Here is a 25643-nt window from a genome sequence, read left to right on the forward strand (position 1 = left end):
GCAATTCGGCGGTACGTCCACCCGGCCTCCCGCATGCCCACTATACGCCCTCGCTCAAAGTCCGTCAACTGCACATACGATTCACGTCCACGCTGTCGCGGCATGCTACCAGTGTTAAAGACTGCGATGGAGCTCCGTATGCCACGGCAAACTGGCTGACACTGACGGCGGCGGTGCATAAATGCTGCGCAGCTAGCGCCATTCGACGGCCAACACCGCGGTTCCTGGTGTGTCCGCTGTGCTGTGCGTGTGATCATTGCTTGTACAGCCCTCTCGCAGTGTCCGGAGCAAGTATGGTGGGTCTGACACACCGGTGTCAATGTGCTCTTTTTTCCATTTCCAGGAGTGTAAACGTGCAGCGATAGAAATACACCGTTTGTTGCAATATGCTTGGGACAACAGTACATTTTCAGGCAGACAAACTTTCGAAATTACAGTAGTTACAATTGTCAACAACAGATGGCGCTGCGGTCTGGGAAATTCTATAGTACGATATTTTCCACATATCCACCATGCGTAGCAATAATATGGCGTAGTCTCTGAATGAAATTACCCGAAACCTTTGACAACGTGTCTGGCGGAATTGGCTTCACATGCAGATGAGATGTACTGCTTCAGCTGTTCATTTGTTTCTGGATTCTGGCGGTACACCTGGTCTTTCAAGTGTCCCCACATAAAGAAGTCACAGGGGTTCATGTCTGGCGAATAGGGAGGCAATCCACGCCGCCTCCTGTATGTTTCGGATAGCCCAAAGCAATCACACGATCATCGAAATATTCATTCAGGAAATTAAAGACGTCGGCCGTGCGATGTAGCCGGGCACCAACTTGCATAAACCACGAGGTGTTCGCAGTGTCGTCTAAGGCAGTTTGTACCGCCACAAATTCACGAAGAATGTCCAGATAGCGCGATGCAGTAAGCCTTTCGGATCTGTAAAATGGGCCAATGATTCCTTTGGAAGAAATGGCGGCCCAGGCCAGTACTTTTTGAGGATGCAGGGACGATGGGACTGCAACATGGAGCTTTTTGGTTCCCCATATGCGCCAGTTCTGTTTATTGACGAAGCCGTTCAGGTAAAAATAAGCTTCGTCAGTAAACCAAATGCTGCCCACATGCATATCGCCGTCATCAATCCTGTGCACTATATCGTTAGCGAATGTCTCTCGTGCAGCAATGGTAGCGGCGCTGAGGGGTTGCCGCGTTTGAATTTTGTATGGATAGAGGTGTAAACTCTGGCGCATGAGACGATACGTGGACGTTGGCGTCATTTGGACCGCAGCTGCAACACGGCGAACGGAAACCCGAGGCCGCTGTTGCATCACCTGCTGCACTAGCTGCGCGTTGCCCTCTGTGGTTGCCGTACGCGGTCGCCCTACCTTTCCAGCACGTTCATCCGTCACGTTCCCAGTCCGTTAAAATTTTGCAAACAGATCCTTTATTGTATCACTTTTCGGTCCTTTGGTTACATTAAACCTCCGTTGAAAACTTCGTCTTGTTGCAACAACACTGTGTTCTAGGCGGTGGAATTCCAACACCAGAAAAATCCTCTGTTCTAAGGAATAAACCATGGTGTCCACACCACACTTGCACGTTGTGAACAGCACACGCTTACAGCAGAAAGACGACGTACAGAATGGCGCACCCACGGACTGCGTTGTCGTCTATATCTTTCACATCACTTGCAGCGCCATCTGTTGTTGAAAATTGTAACTACTGTAATTTCGAAAGTTTGTCCGCCTGAAAATGTACTGTTGTCCCAAGCATATTGCAACAAACGGTGTATTTCTATCGCTGCTCGTTCAGTTTTTATTGCTGTTTCAAATATACCGGTCATTTTTGAAACACCCTGTATGAACATTTATCCCGGCTACATGTAGACAAGCTCATAGATTTCCGTACCATCTGTCTTCTCAACTGTCTTATCAACATATACTGCCGCCCACGCCCCACCCCATATCTCTCGTCGGCATTAACGCTCTTGTCTGAACAACATGGCAGAAACCCCCATTCCTATAAGAGAAAAATCCTTTCTGTCCCATTCCATCGATCAGCCACTTTCTGGAATTACTTCTAAGGAGCAGGAACCCGGCTCTGGAATAACCTCCCACAGTATATTAGAGAACTGAATAACATCTCCAGCTTCAGAAAACAGTTAATGATATACCTACTGAAGCAACATTGATGTTTACCATTGGCTCCTTATACACTCGTTATCCTCGAACACCCTTCTTTCCAGTCAGGTCTTCCTCATTTCCCAGTATTCTTACCTGGTGTAGTCTGCTTTTATTTCCTATCCCCAGGGCTCCTCTATCAGAAAATATCTGATTTGTACACCCATTAATTCTTTTTATATCAGCTACCATCATTAGTGTTTTTATTGTCACTGTTATAATCATCACTAATACCAGCACCTGTGGCGGCAGCAGCAGTGGTAGTACAAACAATGCCAGTGTTAACTTTATTTGTTCATAGTATCGCTTATATTGTCACTACAGGCAGTGAAATCATTTTAATACTATTTCTGATATTGAAACTATAATATCTTGTGTAACTGTGATCTAAAATAGTCCTGAATGTGTGAAACACGGGTCCGATGTTAGAGTGGGCCTGGTGGCTGTAATCAGGTCAGGTCACACACATAAATAATTTACACGAACGTCGTTGAGCCGTCAACTTTTTCAGGTGGTACAGTTTGAAGTCTGTCTCCTCATAGCCATAAAGTGGCACAAGAAGTTTGAAGGAAAAACTAACTTGTATTCATTTTCAAATATACACCTGCAAATGGTGCATCGACTCATCCTTGCAATAAAGTATACTGATCCACACTACTTTTTAAATTGTCCTCACCCACATGTGTGTGTTTCATCGAGGCTGAGAAACAGGAATTAAGGCAAATCCAATGTTAATACCTTAAAATTAGTCCGTCTACCAACGCATTTGTATCTTACTGTGTAGCTGATGTGACAGTGGAAACTGAGACTTTTAACTCATATTGCAATAGCAGAATAGTAGACATATTTTTCGGTAAAGTTATGAAGACAAATTATGTTTCACTGCAAGAAGTAAGTTCGTTACATAAACTGGATACTTTCATACATCCGTTACCCCATCGAAATATTTGCTAGAACTTCACCCGCCATCACAATAAACCATCGCTTCTGCATTCGTAGGTAAACTGAAAAATATGATTTTCATTCATAATGATGAGGAGGTTGCAAAGTTCAGCAGTGATCAGTCTCGTCCTCATTTTTCCTTACCCTGTACTCGTAGGTTTCTACACGCATTTCAGTGAGCCGACATTCAAAATTAAACAAGCATTAGACTTTCTTCACCAAACATATTGTCGGTTCCGGAGTAGCAAATCGCGAGTCCTGATGCAAGAGAACAGCTGAGTAACCTTCTGTATCTATACTTCCCTAAGCTAATGAAGCTGTCGAAATATGTAAACCAACTTAAGAACCAACATCTGTGGAATACGGCAAACAGGAACTTTTGATACAGATACCTAACGGCTTGAGCATCTGTCCCACTTTGTGCTGCATGTAAAGCGAATTGATACACTGGCAATAATATCATAAATTCTGAACATGATGGTGAACACTTACGGGAGAAACGAAAAAGGTATTCCAAACACTAATAGGGTTTCAGGAACGACAGTATTTCCAAAAACATAATCTGTTCATCCTAGCTTATGAAAATAGCGACAGGTAGTCCGTAGGTCTTTGGGAATTAGGCGGGACAGTCACGAGATCGAATAAATTGATTTAGTCATGGACGAAATAATCTATCTCACCTATTATGCTCAACTAATTAGCAGGCGCTACGGAATAAGCACAGCCTTTGTCTGATGGAAAGAAAGCTACATTGCACATAACAAACACGCTTTAAAGAACGTTAGTGGAAGATAGGCAGTAAATCTGTTGCTGAGGGAGATAGGTAAATAATATACCCTTATCACTCTTAATTAATTGAAGCCGAAAAGAGGCATATTACGTCTTTAAGTGAAAACTGACTGTATTCCAAGGCTGGCCACAGTGTGCCAAACTACAGGCACTCCCAAGTGTGCGGACCACGTGCGGACCAAGGATGGACTGCTACGAATTTACACCGTCCTTCTTGGTAGTACCTCATGCCGCGCGACGTTTCATTTAGCATTGCGCTGCGCTGTAACATGTTTCGATCGGCAGAACTGTCTTCCCACTTAGGCAGAATCGTGGTATCAGCGCTATTTATCCTTCAGTATTTGTTGGCGGTATGAAGGACATTCACTGGTCCAGTGCTCGTTTGCACAAAAAGAGTCAGTCTAGCCATCTATAGTCACAAGACTTTATAAATGAATGGGAATGACAGACGAAAGCGACAATAATTCTCAAAATATATTATGGATACTGATATTTAGATATCGAACGCTATTACAGTTCTATGTAGGAGGATTGTAAAGACGTAGTTTGTAAAATTGAAAGAGCAAAAAATTACAATGCTCAGCAGACTGGATTCATTGTGCTGTACGTCAATAAACACTTTGTGCAATGCGCGTAGAAATTAGTGGTACGAACAGTAAAATTTCTGAAGTCGAACTAATTGTTCCAGCGTCACTTGCAACAATTTTTGATGTAACTGAACGAAGAATGTAGATTACATATTACATACTCGTATTTAGTCGAGGCGCATGTGGAACTATTTTTTCGATTTAATACTCGATATTGTTGAACTTATAAAAAAAGCAGTGCATGGACGAAAATTAGAGAATTCGAAATGGACTGCAGACCCCGCATTTTAAGTGGACTTGACTGCACACTGTCCACACTAAGACGACATTCCAAAGTGAGAAACAACTTATGTCCAGTTCGGTAAGGATGGTGGAAGGTACATATTCTGACAAAGACAATCTAGTTCTTTAAGCTCCCTGGCGCTAAAAGAAACACGACGTTTAAATAATTCTTCATGGCCTTGAAAGAGTTACAATGATAGTTTTCTAAACGTTTACAGGACACTGCCAAGCTTAGATTTGTTTTTGAGCTGTTATCGAGACCGTTTGACGTTTTCTTTGAAAGAGCCCCTGAGCACATGTAGATGCAACTCATTGGTCCATACGTTAATACTTATGTTAAAGACAAGTCGCTTTATAATAAAACTGTCCAAGGCGTCTACATTGCTTATCTCACATAGAGCTTCCACTTCTCCATAAAGAGGCTGCAACAGTGCCACAATACTTTGATCAAGATATGTGTGTCAAAGCACTCTTTTGATTTTAAAACTAAATAAGTCACGAATATACAGCAACGTGAGTGTGAAATTGTATGTGTCTGTCTGAACGGTTCAAATGTCTCTAAGCACTATGGGACTTAACATCTGAGGTCATCAGTCCCCTAGACTTAAAACTACTTAGACCTAACTAACCTAAGGACAGCACACACATCCGTGTCCGAGGCAGGATTTGAACTTGCGACCGTAGCAGCAGCGCGGTTCCGGACTGAAGCGCCTAGAACAACTCGGCCACAGCGGCCGGCTCTGTTTGTATGCGGACCGTTGGTACCAGATATAAAGTACTCTATGCCTCAAGAATGACAAAAGTAATAAAACTCTACTGAAAATATGTTTTTTATGACCTACTTTGTTGACGAATGTAAAACAAAACTTACTCGTATGTAGTGCGAGAGCATTGCCATTCAAATTCAGCGTACTAGCGGTCCCTCTTTTCCCCCTCCTCGCACTCAGACATCGTGTCGTGATAGTGGGGGACGTGTGCAGTAAGGTTGAGCACAATGGCACGGAAGCCAGGGCATGGCTCGCGAGCCGAATTCTTGGCCAGCTCTGCCTTAAGCTGACCATTATATACACAGTAGGGGTACAACACTTTGTAACATTCTGTGATTTGTAAATGACATATGCAACTCTTACAAATAAATTTATCTCTGTAGGCTGATTTTGGGAAATGAGGGCAACTCCAAGGGAGGATAGAGAGCAGAATAGATCATATGGACACACATCTGTGAGTGACATCCAAGAGAGGTACACGTACTTGAATGTGAAGATGAAATATCTTTGACCGTGTAAGTTTCAGTGAATGAAGCGAAACATCAGAACACACCAGGCATATCTGAATGTTCTGTCTGTACTAGTTTTTCAGCTCCACACTTATGGTAGCTGGAGAAGCATCATGTAGGAGTTACATCACCATTCGTATCACCAAAGGCACTACTTGCAGTAGGGGAGGCAGATTCACCCGCAGGAGGAGCAGACATGCCTTGCCTATAAGGCTGGTCCAACAAGATGGTCGCCAATAATCCCTGCTGACATACTGAGGCTTAAGTGTTGTTGATGGATCACTGCCACCATTCCCCTGGAGCTCTCCATAATCCTCAGGTGGGTATTGTGATGGATGAAGATACCGCCTCCCATTAACATAGCCTCACCAGTTTTTGGCACAGATGACATAACTCCCAGCAGATTGGTGGACTCTGCGACGATGACAGTAATAAAACAGTCACCACAGGGGCATGAAGGTGTAATAGGCCTGCACAGTGCTATAAGTGATATACACAGAGATGGCCAAAGTCATGGGATACCTCCTAATATCGTATCACAACTCCTTTTGTCCAGCGTACTGCAGTAGCTCAATGTGTCATAGACTCATCAAGTCGTTGGAAGTTCCATGCGGAAATATTAAGCCAAGCTGCCACTATAGCCAACCATAATTGCGAAAGGATTACCGGTGCAGGTTTTTGTGCATGAATTGACCTCTCGTTTAAGTCCCATTATTCTCGGATGAGATTCACGTTGGGCGACCTGGGTGGCTGAGTCATTCGCTCGAAATGTGCCGAATATTCTAGTAACCAATTGCGAATAATTGTGGCCTAGTAACATGGCGCACTGTCATCCATAAGAGTTCCATCATTGTTTGGGAGCATGAAGGCAATGAATGGCTGTAAATGGTCTACAACTAGCCGAACACAACCATTTCCAGTCAATTATTGGTCCAATTGAACCAGATGACCCAGTACATTCCATATAAAGACAACTCGCATCATTGTGCAGACACCACCAGCTTGCATAGTGGATTGCTGACAACTTGGGTCCATAGCTTTACAAAACTCGTAAAATACTATCACCTCTTACCAACTGAAATCCGGATTCATCTCACTACGAGGTGTGGCTAGAAAAAAACCGGACTAGTACTGGTGAAACAATAAAACGAATGCAATAAGGCTGAAAGTCGCGTGGCCTGTCACGTGACTCTCGCCTCGCCTACTGCTCGAGTTTCATCTGCCTCCTGCACTCAGTCTGCCCGTGGCGTCTGTTTTAAGTAGTTGACGTTTTGTCTGTGCGTCGGAAAATGTTGAGTGTACAGAAAGAACAGCGTGTTAACATCAAATTTTGTTTCAAACTAGGAAAATCTGGAAGTGAAACGTTTGTAATGTTACAACAAGTGTACGGCGATGATTGTTTATCGCGAACACAAGTGTTTGAGTGGTTTAAACGATTTAAAGATCGCCGCGAAGACACCAGTGATGACACTCGCACTGGCAGACCATTGTCAGCAAAAACTGATGCAAACATTGAAAAAATCGGTAAACTTGTGCGAGGTGCCGGGGCTAGTAGTGTATTTATCACTAAATTCTACTAGAATCCACATATGTAAATCATGCTCTAAGCCCCCCCTATTCTAACTCCGACTTTTGCTGTTGCACAAGGATAAAAAAAATACGCGAACTGACTCTAATCAACCCTGCCAGTGGAGTAGAAGAGAGTTTGGCACCTGCAATAATTTAATTTTATAAATAAGTTAAATAAACAAAGGTTTCATTAGCATAGTGAGGAATGATAGGGTTGCTCTATCGATTAACAGAATGAAAGTTCTGTCCAAAATAACAATATGATTTATTAAGACTAAACACTGAATAGTAAAAGAAACACAGGAAATATAATACATCAAATTGGCTCAAATTTGGAGATTCATACAAACACTGTAAAGGTGAAGTTGTCCCTAAACTAGATCGTGAGGTTTAAGACGAGGTGGTATGTGGAGCCAATTCCTTTCCACTCAAATCTCAAGAGAGACACACAGCTAACCCAACAGTAATTGCTGCTACTCGAAACAGAACAAAGTTAGAAAAGGATGAACAGGCGCGCTCTGCTGAGCTCTGATTGTCACCTAGGAAAATCCCTATCTGCCAGTGCTGCGGACGTACATTACCAAACGGTCTTCTTATCTCCCAGAACACGATCTGGCGTACCGCAGCCGAGGGCTGGTTGCTTCGACGTCCTCGACCGAAAGGCGACTGCTGACTCCGCACAAGAGCACCCGTACAGGCCGAACACAGAACATTTCCGCCCCCACGACAGTGGCTGAGGTTAAACGTTCCAATCAGCAACTCGAAAACCGGCGGAAATTCCACTCCATTGCCGGAGCACTACCATTCCACCAATGGAGATTCTTGGCGCCAATTTCTGTGCTGATTTTGCTACGTCACGGCGCTATGCCCTGAGCAAACCAATCACCGTTACTATTTTGCAGAAAGTGCGGGAATTTTCCCGCCACAACTGCCAGGGTACACAAGTCATTCCCACGCCTCGCTGGTAGCCCGCCAGAAAGTGTTTTCGCTAAGTTTCTCCAAAGTAACGGAACCTCTAGCCCAGCCGCTACTTCACACCCCAGCGGGCGTGTCTCTTGACAATGTCGGCGTCTGCAAAGCATTCACTCGACTGCCTCACACACGTCGGCTTAACCCGCCTGTCACCAGACCACCCGGGTGACGAGAGACGCTGCGTGGGAAGTCCGCATGTGAAGGAATAGCAGCCCTCCACCGCATGCAATTAGAGAGGAGAGTCGTAAGATAGAAATATGAGAGGGGGCTCATGCCACCTCTCATAGCCCCTACGCCATTTTAGATTGTAATTGGTGAGCGGTTGGCTCACTTAGGAGCAAGGTAGTGAGTCAATCGCCCAAGAACAATCTCGCAACTGGCTCCACATGCCGCACTCTATAAAGAAAATCACTGCAACTGAAAAATGCAGCTCATAGAGGGAGGATTATTTATGATGTAGCCAACTTCACCTTCTTAATATGGAACACTAACACTCACATCACACATCCATACCCAGGGAGCCCCTTCCAAACACCGATTCACGCAGACATTCACGCTCTAAATATGGCCCGGGCATCTGAGCCAAATATGGAGCAGTTTATTCTTTACAATCAGAGTTGGAGTGCTCCGCAATTAAATGCCCAAGATGTTACAACAATTTTAATCATTAAACTAACCTGAACTCACTCACACATGATACTATTTAAGTTAACAATCTCTTTGTGAGCTTTCAGAATCTAATTACAACCTCCGATTCATTCTGTCTCCCTGCAGCAAGAATAACCTTTACAAAATGTTCCCTGAACTGATGGTCCATTCACAATGACAGTGGTGGTATCTGCTTCAGTTTATGGGGACTTCAGGCACACTGTTCGCATACACACAACAATAAATACAAAATACAAAAAAAACATGGTGTGGAGAACAATACAGTAATTTGTAATAAGAATTACAGTGTAAAACACAAACACATACAAGGTATAACATACATTACAAAACCAACACTAGAGAAAGAAATTTAAGAAAGAAAAAAAAAAGGTTCATGGGGCATCAAATTGTGCATGCACATTGCACAAAGTTCACGACTGTGCTGAGAATGAGGCACTAAATCACATTGTTAGAAATATCCGTGGCACTTCACTAATTACACAGTACTGACATCACATAAGGCTAAACGTCGGGTGTTGTTGCTACGTTGTGGCAACAGCAATAGGGAGTTCTGGAGTGTCTGCAGTACGCTGTTGAGATTGTAGTCAGACCCACGCATATGATCACGGCAGTACGGTAGGAAGACACAGTGATAGGCTCTCCTCACGTCGATTAATTGTCTCTGAGGTCTATTTGTTGGGATTGTGTTGTACGTCGCAAGCGCCCTGCGAGTTTAGAAGTTGATTCCGCGACTTTCATTGCCCCTATTGCTGCCGTTTTGGCTAGGCCTGCTACTTTTTGTGCTACCATTGACATTTGTTTTGCTTCTCCACATTCTTTCTTTATTGTTAGTAATTCCCCACGAATTTCCCCTATATGCGAAATTATTGCCTCAGTGTCCTTCTTACGCTGTTCATCAGCTTCTTCCTTCTCCTGCTTACGTTGTTTCTCCTCTTCTTCCTTCTCCTTCTTACGTTGTTTCTCCTCTTCTTCCTTCTCCCTCTTACGCTGTTCGTCAGCTTCTTCCTTCTCCTTCTTACGTTGTTTCTCCTCTTCTTCCTTCTCCCTCTTACGCTGTTCGTCAGCTTCTTCCTTCTCCTTCTTACGTTGTTTCTCCTCTTCTTTCTTCTCCCTCTTAGGCTGTTCGTCAGCTTCTTCTTTCATTGATCGTAGGAAGCTAAGTTTTGGGTTTACGTCATCTTTTTGATCCTCTTCAAACGTGGGAGATGTAACTCTGGACACCTGGGCGCTAGAGCTCTGACGTGACCGAGCTGGCCCCTGTCTGCTCTCGTTCGTTTGATTATAAACTTCTGCTACCGTCTCGACCTGTGTGCCTGTCTCTGTTTCATCCTCTACCTCACTATCATAATCACGGCCGCAACGCTGCTCTGAGATCGCGTCCAAATCACCTTCCTCATCACTGACCCTGTCGTCCTGTGCTGCTAAAAATGTGCCCATCTCATCTCTGAACCTATCCTCGTCAGTAACCTGCCTCTTATCCATTATGCTATTCTCTTTTGTTTTAGTTTCGCTCGCTAATAGTCGTGCCTTACTTCTCGTTATCATTCATGAAAAACAAATTTATCTAGAATGCACAATTAAATTAATCCACTCCATATATTTTTACACATAGACATAAAATTTCAACAACGCTGTTCCAATGCTGTAATCACAAACACAATTTGATGTGGTACAGAAACCGCACACAAATCCGACAAAGTGCGATGTGGTACGGACACCACATCAACGAAACACAAAAAAACAATGAACAAAAAAAATATAAACACTGAAAACAAAAACTGTAATCATGCGCCGCTACTTAAAACTAAACGCGGAACTACCAGAAAAAAACTTGGGTATTAATCAATAAAAAAAATTAGAGAAAAAAAATTTGAATGTTCGTACTAAGAATACTGTTTGTTAATCAGTGATTCTCAGGAAAGATCCTGGCAGGGTCGCCATATTATGCGAGGTGCCGGGGCTAGTAGTGTATTTATCACTAAATTCTACTAGAATCCACATATGTAAATCATGCTCTAAGCCCCCCCTATTCTAACTCCGACTTTTGCTGTTGCACAAGGATAAAAAAAATACGCGAACTGACTCTAATCAACCCTGCCAGTGGAGTAGAAGAGAGTTTGGCACCTGCAATAATTTAATTTTATAAATAAGTTAAATAAACAAAGGTTTCATTAGCATAGTGAGGAATGATAGGGTTGCTCTATCGATTAACAGAATGAAAGTTCTGTCCAAAATAACAATATGATTTATTAAGACTAAACACTGAATAGTAAAAGAAACACAGGAAATATAATACATCAAATTGGCTCAAATTTGGAGATTCATACAAACACTGTAAAGGTGAAGTTGTCCCTAAACTAGATCATGAGGTTTAAGACGAGGTGGTATGTGGAGCCAATTCCTTTCCACTCAAATCTCAAGAGAGACACACAGCTAACCCAACAGTAATTGCTGCTACTCGAAACAGAACAAAGTTAGAAAAGGATGAACAGGCGCGCTCTGCTGAGCTCTGATTGTCACCTAGGAAAATCCCTATCTGCCGGTGCTGCGGACGTACATTACCAAACGGTCTTCTTATCTCCCAGAACACGATCTGGCGTACCGCAGCCGAGGGCTGGTTGCTTCGACGTCCTCGACCGAAAGGCGACTGCTGACTCCGCACAAGAGCACCCGTACAGGCCGAACACAGAACATTTCCGCCCCCACGACAGTGGCTGAGGTTAAACGTTCCAATCAGCAACTCGAAAACCGGCGGAAATTCCACTCCATTGCCGGAGCACTACCATTCCACCAATGGAGATTCTTGGCGCCAATTTCTGTGCTGATTTTGCTACGTCACGGCGCTATGCCCTGAGCAAACCAATCACCGTTACTATTTTGCAGAAAGTGCGGGAATTTTCCCGCCACAACTGCCAGGGTACACAAGTCATTCCCACGCCTCGCTGGTAGCCCGCCAGAAAGTGTTTTCGCTAAGTTTCTCCGAAGTAACGGAACCTCTAGCCCAGCCGCTACTTCACACCCCAGCGGGCGTGTCTCTTGACAATGTCGGCGTCTGCAAAGCATTCACTCGACTGCCTCACACACGTCGGCTTAACCCGCCTGTCACCGGACCACCCGGGTGACGAGAAACGCTGCGTGGGAAGTCCGCGTGTGAAGGAATAGCAGCCCTCCACCGCATGCAAATAGAGAGAAGAGTCGTAAGATAGAAATATGAGAGGGGGCTCATGCCACCTCTCACTTGTTCGACACTTTCCTTGTAAACTCCTGTTAACTCAGACACCGCTCTGATTGTTAAACGGCGATCTTGTCGAACAAGTTTACCGATTTTTTCAATGTTTGCATCAGTTTTTGCTGACAATGGTCTGCCAGTGCGAGAGTCATCACTGGTGTCTTCGCGGCCATCTTTAAATCGTTTAAACCACTCAAACACTTGTGTTCGCGATAAACAATCATCGCCGTACACTTGTAACATTACAAACGTTTCACTTGCAGATTTTCCTAGTTTGAAACAAAATTTGATGTTAACACGCTGTTCTTTCTGTACACTCAACATTTTCCGACGCACAGACAATACGTCAACTACTTAAAACAGACGCCACGGGCAGACTGAGTGCAGGAGGCAGATGAAACTCGAGCAGTAGGCGAGGCGAGAGTCACGTGACAGACCACGCGACTTTCAGCCTTATTGCATTCGTTTTATTGTTTCACCAGTACTAGTCCGGTTTTTTTCTAGCCACACCTCGTATGTGACGGTTCTCCACTCTGGTAGGGTCCAACCGATGTGGTCTAGAGCCCAGGAGAGTCGGTGCAGGTAATGTCATACTGATACCAAAGCCACTCGCATCGGTCGTCGGTAGTCTGCTGCCATAGCCCATTAACACCCAATTTTCCCACGCTATCCTAACGGATACGTTCGTCGTACGTCCTACATTGAGTTCTGCGATTATTTCACCCAGTGTTGCTTGTCTGTTAGCACGGACAACTCTACGCGAACGCCACTGGTCTCGGTCGTTATGTGAAGGCTGTCGACTACTACATTGTCCATGTTGTAGTGCCTGAAATTCGGTATTCTCAACACAATCTTGCCTCTAGCTCCAAGTACTACTCCGCGTTCAAAATTTGCTAATTTTCTTCGTGCAGTCATAATCAAGTCCTAAATCTTTTCAAGTGAATCACCTGATTACCGGTGACAGCTCCATCAATTCAGGGCCCTTTTATACCTCATGTACGCGAGAGTGCCTCGTCCGTATAAGTGCATATCGCTATGACATGACTTTACACACCCCAGTGTATGTACTTGCAGTTGTCGTGGAGTATGTTCCACTGGGTCATCTCTCTTAACTCATGATGGAATGGCACATCATGCCTGGTGCTGACATCGGGGTCACTATCAGAAACCTTTTATCTCACTCTTAAAGCCGGTGTATCTCCCTTTAAACTCATATCTGGCGACACCTCTTTATCCCGCCAGGGGCCATTTCGTTACGTGTGTCCCCATTGCGCAAAATATCGCCGATTTTTTCTTCTATTCTAACATTTGTGATTTGACCTAATAGCACTGTTGAGTAGTCATAGCTGTTGATAAAGATTTCAACTTAGGATCAACTAATCTACGTAAATCCATTGCGAAAAACGGACGTTGATTGACTTTGGTTACTATAATAAAGAACGTATACAAAAACGTTACATTTCCCATTAGACTTCTTCAGAACTCACGATAATTCACAATTAGAAGGAACTATTCTCTGCAATGTTAAAGCCGGCTGGTGTGGCTGTGCGGTTCTAGGCGCTTCAGTCTGGAACCGCGTGACCGCTACGGTCGCTGGATGGAATTCTGCCTCGGGCATGGATGTGTCTAATGTCCTTAGGTTAGTTAGCTTTAGGTAGTTCTAAGTTATAGCAGACTGATGACCCCAGATGTTAAGTCCCATTGTGCTCAGAGCCATTTCAACCATTTTGCAATGTTAACTGAAGCTTTTAGATCCATAAACTGGGCGCAGAAGAAACACATCTTAAGGAATCGTGTCACAAATATTTCGTTTTGCAGACTACATGGTACTGTTTGACTAATGGAGGAAAACGTCACCAACGAGTAAATTAACGTAATTCAGTAACTTTGGAAGTAGACCTGAAAATCGAACAAAATATGATTACAATACTGCATAAGAAGTACATCGAAAGGAAATCTGATATGATTAACATTTAAATTATAGAGGCAGTTGTGTGTTTCTATATCTAAGGAAGTTACAAGAGCCGGCCTCTGTGGCCGAGCGGTTCTAGGCGTCTCAGTCCGGAACCGCGCTGCTGCTACGGCCGCAGGTTCGAATCCAGCCTCGGGCATGGATGTGTGTGATTTCCTTAGGTTAGTTAGGTTTAAGTAGTTCTAGGTCTAGGGGACTGATGACCTCAGATGTTAAGTCCCATAGTGCTCAGAGCCATTTGAAGTTACAAGAACCGACTGTATTACTTGGTAAAGACGAAAATACACGGTCCAGTGCCGCGGGGAGTGGCACCGCGGTTTCAGGCGCTTTGTCACCGATTGCGTGGCCCCTCCCGCCGGAGGTTCGAGTCCTCCTTCGGGCATGGTTATTTGTGTGTTGTTCTTAGCATAAGTTAGCTTAAATAGTGTGTAAGTTTAGGGATTGATGGCCTGTGCGGTTTGGTGCCTCAGGATTTCACACACATTTGAACATGGTCCATTCACATTAATGTGAACACCTTTGAAAAGACCTTTCACTTGTTGCAGTGCATAGGTGCTGGAAGAAAGTGTATGAGCTCCTGGAAAGTATCGCCAGGGATGTGGAACTATGCCAACTTCAGTTCCGTGGGCAGCTGCTCTAGGTTTCACGGTTGTGGATCCATGGTGCGAACAGCTGCATTGAGGTAGTCCTACAGCTTCTGTATTGGGTTTTAAATCTGGTGAGTTTAGTGGGCAAGCTGAGTACACTAAAATCATGAGCTATGTGACACATGGAATTGTACTGCTGGTGTGTGTCATCCTGTCGAGGAAAAATAAACTACATGTACTCTCAGGTCTGGACATGGTCCCCAACGATAGATATATACTTGTGTTGATCCACTGTGTCTTCTAGAAAGATGAGATCTCCCAAGGAATGCCACAAAAACACTCCCCAGAAAGTAACTCTCCCTCCTATACCCTTTGCTTTCAGATGTTTCATGCTGTACACGCTCCCTCCTTCGGCCTGGACCCTTCCGACGACTGGTGCAGGCCCATCTGAGCAATGAAATATTAAATGTGGTTCATCTAGAAAGGCCACCTGTCGCCATTCAGTCGACGTCCAGTTGCCGTATGGCGTTCATGTCCCAGTCTTCATCGCCGATGAACAGCAGTCAGCTTGAGTGCATGAACCATACGCGAGTTGCAGAGTCCCATAAGCAGCAACGTTCACTGAACGGTCGTCGAGGAGATACTGTTTGTATTCCCTTGGTTCAATTGGGCGACCAGTTGCTCAACAGTTTAAACATCTGTTGGCCCATACACTTCTCCGCAGCCATAGTTCACCCAGCTATCTATGGGCCGTGGTGCTCCATACTTTGCCTCGGCGCCGGTTTTGTATGGCTCGTTTTTGACGTACTAAGTATACTTCAACCACGGTGGGACGCCAACAATTTACAAACTCAGCCGTTTCGGAAATGCTCTTACCCTTGTCCTGAAAGCCAAAGAACATGCCCTTTTGGACATCAGATAAATCGCTACATTTCCGCATTACTATAACGACTACAATGTCTTCCGCGTCCCAACGACCCGCGTTATACAGGGCGGTCCATTGATAGTGACCGGGTCAAATATCACACGAAATAAGAGTCAAACTAAAAAACTACAAAGAACGAAATTGTCTAGCTTGAAGGGGGTAACCAGATGTCGCTGTGGTTGGCCCGCTAGATGGCCCTGCCATAGGTCAAACGGATATTAACAGCGTTTTTTTTTAAATAGGAACACCCATTTTTATTACATATTCGTGTAGAACGTAAAGAAATATGAATGTTATAGTTGGACCATGTTTTTCGCTTTGTTATAGATGACGCTCTAATAGTCACAAACATAAAGTACGTGGTATCACGTAACATTCCGCCAGTGCGGACGGTATTTGCTTCGTGATACGCTACCTGTGTTAAAATAGACCGTTTACCAATTACGGAAAAGGTCGATATCGTGTTGATGCACGGCTATTGTTATCAAAATGCCCAACGGGCATGTACTATGTATGCTGCTCGGTATCCTGGAAGACATCATCCAAGTGTCCGGACCGTTCGCCGGTAACAGGAAGTGTTCAGCCACATGTGAAACGTCAACCACGACCTGCAACAATTGATGATGCCCAAGTAGGTCTTTTAGCTGCTGTCGCGGCTAATCCGCACATCAGTGGCAGACAAATTGCGCGAGAATCGGGAATCTCAAAAACGTCTATGTTGAGAATACTACATCAACGTCGATTGCACCCGTACCATATTTCTATGTACCAGGAATTGCACGACGACGACTTAGAAGTCGTGTACAGTTGTGCCACTGGGCGCAAGAGAAATTACGGGGCGATGAGAGATTTTTGCATGCATGCGACGAAGTGTCATTCACCAACAGCGGTAACGTAAACCGGCATAATACACATTACTGGGCAACGGAAAAACAACGATGGCTGCGACGAGTGGAACATCAGCGACCTTGGCGGCTTAATAATATTGTGCGGCATTATGGGAGGAAGGATAATTGGCCCCCATTTTGTCGATGGCAATCTACATGGTACAATGTGTGCTGAATTCCTACGTAATGTTCTACCGATGTTACTACAAGATGTTTCACTGCATGACAGAATGGCGATGTACTTCCAACATGATGGATGTCCGGCACATAGCTCTCGTGCGGTTGAAGCGGTGCTGAATAGCATATTTCATAACAGGTGGATTGGTCGTCGAAGCACCATACCATGGTCCGCACGTTCACCGGATCTGATGTCCACGGATTTCTTTCTGTGGTAAAAGTTGAAGGATATTAGCTATCGTGATCCACCGACAACGCCTGACAACATGCGTCAGCGCATTGTCATTACGGAAGGCGAACTACTCGCTGTTGAGAGGAATGTCGTTACATGTATTGGCAAATGCATTGAGGTTTACAGACATCATTTTGAGCATTTCTTGCATTAATGTGGTACTTACAGGTAATAACGCTGTAACAGCATGCGTTCTCAGAAATGATAAGTTCACAAAGGTACATGTATCACATTGGAACAACCGAAATAAAATGTTCAAACGTACCTACGTTCTGTATTTTAATTTAAAAAGCCTACCTGTTACCAACTGTTCGTCTAAAATTATGAACCATATGTTTGTGGCCAGTACGTCGCCATCTATCACAAAGCGAAAAACGTGGTCCAACTAAAACATTGATATTTCTTTACGTACTACACGAATATGTAATAGAAAATAGGGTTCCTATTTAAAAAAAACGCAGTTGATATCCGTTTGACCTATGGCAGCGCTATCTAGCGGGCCAACCATAGCGCCATCTGGTTTCCCCCTTAAAGCTAGACAAATTTCGTTCTGTGTAGTTTTTTAGTTTGACGCTTATTTCGTGAGATATTTGGCCCGGTCACTTTTAGTGGACCAGCCTGTATATTCTCAACCGTTAGGGCTGCCACCTGCCGTCTGTGGATGTGTATATCACGTTGACGCCGAATATTGTCAGTGGTCATATTAATGATACTGGACCGTGTACAATAGAGATGATGAAAAAGAGTGCTCTTAGTAAATTTAAAACTATATTCTACACAAAGATTACCATGTGTCTGAAACTGAAATTACTGTCACAGGGTATTACTGAATTTGACTTACGGCAGTGCGAGGTGGTGTTTTAATTCCGAAACCATTCTAATGCTGAGAGATAGTCAGTGAGCTACTGATGTTGCAGGTCAGTAACAGACACTGGAATACTATAAAATACATCGGGCAACACTCTGGAATTGATGATCTAATTCTAGACCACTTAAACTAAATGAAGATTGACTGTATGGGTATCCAGGGGAAGGATTGTCATGTCACCTAGGGAATGTCTTTTATGGATATAAAGGGACAAATTATTCATAATCGATGTTTTAGGAAAGTATGCAGCTGTATCATTCACGATTTGAATTATGAAAAACTGCACCAGTTACTTAGTTTGTCGCGCTCAGCGCAGAGCGTTTCGAGAATATTTTTGTGACGTTTGAATACAAGTAGGCAAGTGAAAACACCGTCTCTAACATTACTGTATCAAAATCAGTCCAAGAATCATTTAGTCAGATTTTACGATGGCATTATGACCTCAAAAAAAAAAAAAGATCTGCAGTGCAAGAGAGGCAGAAAATCATATATATATATATATAAATTTTAGCAAAAATATTTATGTAAACAAATACACATCAAAATGAGAATAAATTGCTGATAAACGTTGTACTGATAATTAAAAAAATAAGTAACTGGTGCAGTTTTTCATTAGTCAAATCACAAAATATTCAGACGAAAACATATCAATAGCTGAAGTGGCTACCTCGATGCTTACAGTTAAATGAAAATAAGGGAAGGCCTTAGACGGCAGCAGATGTGAAAAGATAATTGATGATCCAGTTACACAAACCTTCAGCTCAGTTTCTTCTAGTGCCACTGTCTACGTATGAGTTAGAAAGTTAGAGTTTGCTTCAACGTGATTAGTTATATTTTCAAGACAGACAAATAAATTTACGCTTCATCATTTACGGGGTGAAGTACTAATCTATCTCACTTCGTATGCAGCCAGTCGAATAACGCATACGCAAAGAGTTTTTTGGCATTATTTAGCTACTGTTAATATTTTTCAACCAATGCAGTACATAGTTACAAAGTTACAATCACCTTCAAAGATTTAAAATAACTACCTAATCAAACTTAATAATACTTGTGAAGAAAAAATTTTGATCTACCTTTTTACTCATCTGTTCCATAATATTTCCTGCCACATTGTTTTGCTTGCCATTGGCCCTCGTGGAGAACATTCGCACGGGCGCTCCCAAACCTGTGGGATCACGCCGTATTTTGCGCTCCCTCCACTACCGAATGTCAATAGATGTCACCCAATTCAAAGTGAATATCTGTGGCACTCCGCCCTTTTTTACTGACAAATCGCATCAGTGGCCGTAAAATTGACACGCATCGGAATTGTTTATTTTCAAAGGCGTTTTAACTCGCTGTCACATAAAGAGAAAACGATAGCAGTATGAAGAGCTGCGGTCGTTTGCACACACAGGATCTGTGGACACGACTGCCAGACTTTAAACTCATCACCTCCAACGCTGTCACTGTAACTTTTATTCGGTCGCTTAGTAATTGTGTGTCACGTGGTGTGCACAGTCATTTCGCATAGGTTCTTGAAAAAGTGCTTACATTTTGTGCGTCTTCCACGATAGTATCCTGTTTGACAATTTATCTGCAAGTATATTTTCTACCGCATTCTCATAGTAGTTGATCGTATTTAGGAAACTTACTGTTAGCCACGGTCCGTAGGATACGTCTTGCTTGGCATTGGGTAAGTTTAGGACATACGTTTCTGGAATTCTCAGTGCCGCTTGTTCGTGCCTTGATACTGCCTGTATTCTCGTTATGTAATTGTAGCCCAACGTGTCAAAATTATTCAGATATTATCAGTATCTACGAATCAACAGATGGAATTGTTCGCATTAGAATGAGGCAAAATGGAATGATCGCACCAATAATGTCGTCTCATCAGAGTGTTCGCACATGATTTAGATGGTAGCAGTTCCACTACCGCATTTGATGGTCTATGAAGTGATCCGTGACCTTAGGTCAAAGGAGTAAGGCCATTCAGCTGGAACCACTCTTGTGCAGTTGGTCTCATGTTGCCGTGGACTTTCCTTGAATGTAGATATGGGGAAAGCTATTTCCTACAGGGATGATGGTCTTGAACAGTTGCAAAGATTTGTAAATGATTTGCCATGGATGATAGGCCCTGGTCGTCGAGACATAATGACTGCCTCTCAGCCAAAAATTCCTTGTTCCCTGTGTAGGAACGAGTGGTCTGTCGTGTTTGTCCTGTGTCTGCGTCGAGCGGTAGTAGGCGGATCCCAGGTTTGGGAAAGTTGGGATATGGGCATCAGGGTTGGAAACATTTGAATGTTCTTGTTTACCAACGTACTTCCGTTTACTACTTTGAGCAGTACCTAAGGTAATCTGTACTCGACCTGGGGTAACCTGATGGCGCTAACATATACAGTACTAGCGCTCCCAGGATACCCATTTTGTCGTCAGTCTTCCGACTGTTTTGATGCAACCGGCCGTGATTTCCTCTGCTGTGCAAACGTCTTCATTTCAGAGTAGCTCTCGCAACAAATATTCACATTATATAATGCTGAAAATTTATTTAATGACCTACTTCAGAAACATTACCTTTACTTCAGTTTTTATATTTTTTCCGGACACAGCCACTTGAGCATTTAACACTGTCGAAAGTGTATTGTTAACAACGCTACGCAAACCGCTTGCAGAATGTGTCTTTTGTCTGAAGACCCCCACTTGCTGGTCAAAACCTGTTACGGAATTCTAAAATGCTCATATGACAGTCTCCTGACTGATACAAAAGGAAAAGAAAGTAAAACAGGTACTCGGCTACTTTTCTAGTCAGTCTGGAATTTTTTTCCAAACTCTTAGCTTTGTTACGATGTCAGTAATGTACCTAGAATCACTGTAATTTGTGTGTGTAACTGATGGTAGGGTCAGTCTCTGTTTGGGCCGTTGAATATTTCAAACTGTTCACTCCAGAGTGTTCGATTAGTACCCTTGGATGTACAATAAATGTAACTCAAATGGTTCAAATGGCTCTGAGCACTATGGGACTTAACTTCTGAGGTCATCAGTCCCCTAGAACTTACAACTACTTAAACCTAACTAAGGACATCACACACATCCATGCCCGAGGCAGGATTCGAACCTGCGACCGTAGCGGTCGCGCGGTAGCAGACTGTAGCGCATAGAACCGCTCGGCCACTCCGGCCGGCAATAAATGTAGCCTAAGCGACTCTATCCTACTTCATGCGAAAATAATATGCTGTACAGTCTATAACAAAATGGGTTTGTCAGTGTAATTGTTAAAATGTTGCACCAATTTTCCAGACTTACGTCGAATTAAGTGAGATACATCTTGTTCGTAGATATTTATCGCATATTGATAACTTAAATGTCATTTTCCATGTGACTGATTATACTGCAAGTTCTGTATTGAGCGTTTTCTTTCTAAACGCCGCTGTGATCAAAGATTTTCCAAAAAATACTCCTAGTGTAGCAAATCAGATAATATTTGCTTTAGAGCTAAAGGCACTTACGTTGTAACAAATGCGGAACTTTAATTGTAATCCACTTTACAGTCGTGAGTTCACATTATCTTTGCTCTATACTTTATGTTTGCTACATATCAGAAATGTTTGTGACATTTTCTTGAAGTGCTACTTCTTTCCATTTGCTTTTTGTCTTGAAGTTATATAATGCACGGTGATACACGGAAAGATAGTGCAAAGTTGGGAGTCGACCTACCGTTGAGCACATGAACGACAACAGTCTTGAGGTTGGCGTTGGAAGGATGGCAGGTGTACTTCCCCGAGTCCGGGGAGTCGGCGCGCTGGATCAGCAGGTAGCTGGTCGTGACGTCACCTTTCTCTGTGATCACAGACACGCCGCCCCTCGGCGAGTCGTAGTTGATCTCCTGCAAACAGAAGTACACGCCGTCGCTTAGAGAGGTGTCGAAGGAACATAGGTAATTGCTCGGGGCGTACGCATGGTTGAGGGAGCGGATGTGTGAAGTGACAGGAACGGTGATGCACGAGTCCAGGAGACTGAAAAGAGGGTGTATAGATGCAGGATGTAGAATACTGAAGACCATATCCGCAGCAGCTGACACAAGCGACTTAAGCGAATTGAACAAAACACCAGAAATCGCAAGGAGGTTAACGGAGGCTATGAAATAGCCCTCCAAGAAGCGGCGAATCTGGAGAGCGGTGTGCTGAATAACAAGTGCATCGTTCGACAGCTTACTAAGGGAGTTCAGCTATCACTCTAAACAGGGATTTTGACGCAGTTCAAGCACGGATTGCGAATGCCCAGAGGTTCGGCAGAGGCATTTCGGAAACTGCACGACCTGTCGGGTGTTCGAGGAGTGCTTTGCTGAGTGTCTTCAACACGTGTTCGAAACCAAGGTGAAACCACGTCCAGACGTCGTGGGGTCGAGCGACCAGCCCTCATTACAAATGTCGGATGTCGTACGCTGGGCAGATCGGTAAAACGGGCCAGTCGGAAGATTGTGGCAGATGTAACATCACACCTTAACGCTGGACAGAGTACGTGTCTGCTGAACACACAGTGTGCGGAACATTTCTAAAGACTGGCCTCCGCAGCCGACGACCCATGCATGTGCCAGTGTTAACACCACGAATCGGCAACTACGGCGGAAATGGGCATGTGCTATAGGCACTGGACGTTGGCGCAGTGGCAGAGCGTTACATCATCTGATGAATCCCGATATCATCTACATCATGCCGATGGGAGCGCAGGAATCTGTCGTCTTCCAGGGGAACAGTTTCTTGACAACTGCACTGCAGGACGGAGAAAAGCTGGCAGAAGCATCATTACGGCCTGGGGAACATTCACGTGAGCATCCATGGATCCAGGGGAGATCGTGCAAAGCACCATGTCTGCCAAGGAGTATGGTACACTGGTTGCAGACCACGTAAACCCTTCATGACGTTCTTGATTCCCGACGGCAGTGGAATGTTTCGACAGGATAATGTCCTATGCCACAAGGCCAGGAGTGTGGCGAAGTGGTTTGAGGGACACAGTGGCGAGTTGTAATTGGTGCGGTGACTCCCCAACTCGTAGCAGATTTGAACCCGACTGAACACATCTGGTATGTGATTGAATGTGGTGCTGGTCATCACCATTCTCCCCGGAATTTACGGGAATTCGGTGATTTGCGTGTGTAGATGTGATGCCGGCTCCCTCCAGCAAGCTACCAGGCTCTCATTGCTTCCATGCCACGACGCGTCGTCGCTGTTATCCGTGCCAAAGGTGAACATACCGGCTATTAGGTTGGTGAGCGTAATATTGTCGCTGATCCGTGTACAGCCGAGCAGCCAGAACTTGCCGTTCCACTACCAAGGCACAACTGTGGGGATTACAACGGATGGTGCACAGTTGTATGTATCAGTGAGGATTCCACTAGTGAACAAGGATACATTGGTTAAATGTTGGAGGATGCAGATCAACACAGTGAAGCTCAAGGCAGCTGGGAGGTTTGTGAAAGAAAGAGAGAAGACGGTATTGCCAGTAGCAGAAAATGGGGACCGAAGCATGGCGATGGATGGGGTTGAGCTTCAGCAGAGTGGGGTCATCACCATACGCCCGACTCGTGAAGTCACAATGGTATGAAACACGTGCACACGCCACCGTTCAGTGGTAAAGCAAAATGATGTCCATGCCAGAAATTGGTGAGGGAACCAAGGCAGTACTTCTAGAAAGCTGATTTGCAGTACGTGAGTTCAGTACACAGCTTAGTACTGGTTGCTAGTTTCTAAGAGCAAGGAAGTCTTATGGGAGCAAGACGTTTGGAATTAGAAGGAATTGGATTGTTGGTCAAAGCGACTATGTGTGATACCATGAGACCATAGTTTCAGGTGTTACACTGCTGAATGTAACCACAGTCACAGCTGTATTGGCGAGATGAACGTACAGAGATGTTGTCCAAACAAACCTTATGTTCCTAAGCGACACCTGGGAACGAAATGCACACCATTCATTAAGTCAGATGATAGCTGTACAAGAGGGGCAGAACACTTCTCAGCAGTTGCTACAATCCGTGAATCAGTGTCAAGATGGTAGATTTCAGGAAACTGCGACCCGGAATGTCGCTATTCCCAGCACCATACTATCTCTGTATAGCTTTTTCGTCTGTGAAATAACAAGCCGTAGTGATACCTGACCTAGGGATTATAGTTCTCACAGATTGGATTCCCGGAGCAAGGGATGAAAAGTAGATTTATGTAGTTGAAGATTAATACACTAATTGGATAGTACTGAAAAATAGCCAGTGTAGTAGTACGTACTTGTTTTAAAAGTTAAGGGGAAAGGTAATCTCAATAAAGAACAAGGTTGGAGTAAGACCTGGAGCGCGGGGTCTCTGCAGATTGGGGTAGTATACTGTTTTTACCCATACTTTTAGCAAAAGTTGTAAGAAGTTATTGAGACAGATACTGTGACGTACGGCATTAGGGGCCACAGGCTAGTGGCCACTTTGTAGTGACACATTGGTCAGAATAACACGCACATAAGGGGATTGCAAAACTGCGGCTAGCTGCACTCAGCGGGAAACTGCTGCGCTTGTCAGTAATAACCATTGAAGGTGGATCAGTGACACCACATCAGAGCAAGTCTCTTGTTATGGGTGATGTCACCTGGTGTCTGGTTTCAGTGAATCAAATGCACCTCTTATTAATATAAATACGACTGAATTTTGAAGCAGATGCGCTTGCCTTTGCCAGAGCCCAACAGCACCACTACGACGCCTGGGCCACGCCAGACAGTGATTCGACTGGGCATCACCAGCAGCCGCCATGCACCTGTCGCCACCAGCACTGGGTTCCTCACGGGAATTAGCGCCACAACACTATTAACGTGCCGTTTCCAGCTGCTGCTGCCTGCAGTGTGTACCCCGTAGGCCTCGGTACTTCAGCGCCAGCCACCGACCGACTCTAGCCAGAGGGCAGACAGCCGACAGCCGACTCCTGCACACAGCAGTCTCAGCGCGCCTCCGCGGTTAACGTGTGAAGGGCCGAGGGGCTCCGCAAAGAGCCACCGCCGACCAAGCTGTATCGCGGTGCTGACGTCATGGCCGTGGCCTGCAGAGGCTGCCGGCCCTTCACAGGGCTGACTACGCTGCATCCCCTAGCTGGGCGGAATCCGCCGCCCCTTCGTCTGCGCCATGAGCGGCCAACAGGTGCGTTCTTCCTCGCTGAGCCACGACAAAGCGTGCACCGGAGCTGAATTAGGCTTTCTTTGCTGTCAGCATTGGTTACACTGCACCCCTTCTGCCCGACACTACCGCCACGTACCAAACCGAGTGCAACTGCACTTTTATGTTTTCTCATTCGTTATTTCTGAGTTGTTTTACCTAAAAGTACCGTATATACTTATCCTAGGCATTGAAACCACAGGGTTTTCTGTACATGACAAGTTTCATTATCTCTTTTTAATTCCTAACTGGAAAATTATTGTAGCACCATTTACATGGGTACTATTTCCATATACAATATTTACAGCACCACAATTTTCTTTTAACTACATACACTCAGAAGCTTC

At 44.4% G+C, this 25643-nt stretch overlaps 1 protein-coding gene across 1 annotated transcript in view; it reads right to left on the reverse strand.

Moving 5' to 3' along the window:
• Positions 1–25643, reverse strand: part of LOC126259438 (zwei Ig domain protein zig-8-like) — a 473263-nt gene that overhangs the window by 71640 nt on the left and 375980 nt on the right. Inside the window, exon 5 of the mRNA XM_049956253.1 lies at positions 21831–21999. Coding sequence (XP_049812210.1) covers positions 21831–21999 — 169 coding nt within the window. The remainder of the gene's footprint in view (positions 1–21830; positions 22000–25643) is intronic.

The sequence above is a fragment of the Schistocerca nitens genome, chromosome 5, assembly GCF_023898315.1.
Source record: "Schistocerca nitens isolate TAMUIC-IGC-003100 chromosome 5, iqSchNite1.1, whole genome shotgun sequence".
NCBI lineage: Eukaryota > Metazoa > Arthropoda > Insecta > Orthoptera > Acrididae > Schistocerca > Schistocerca nitens.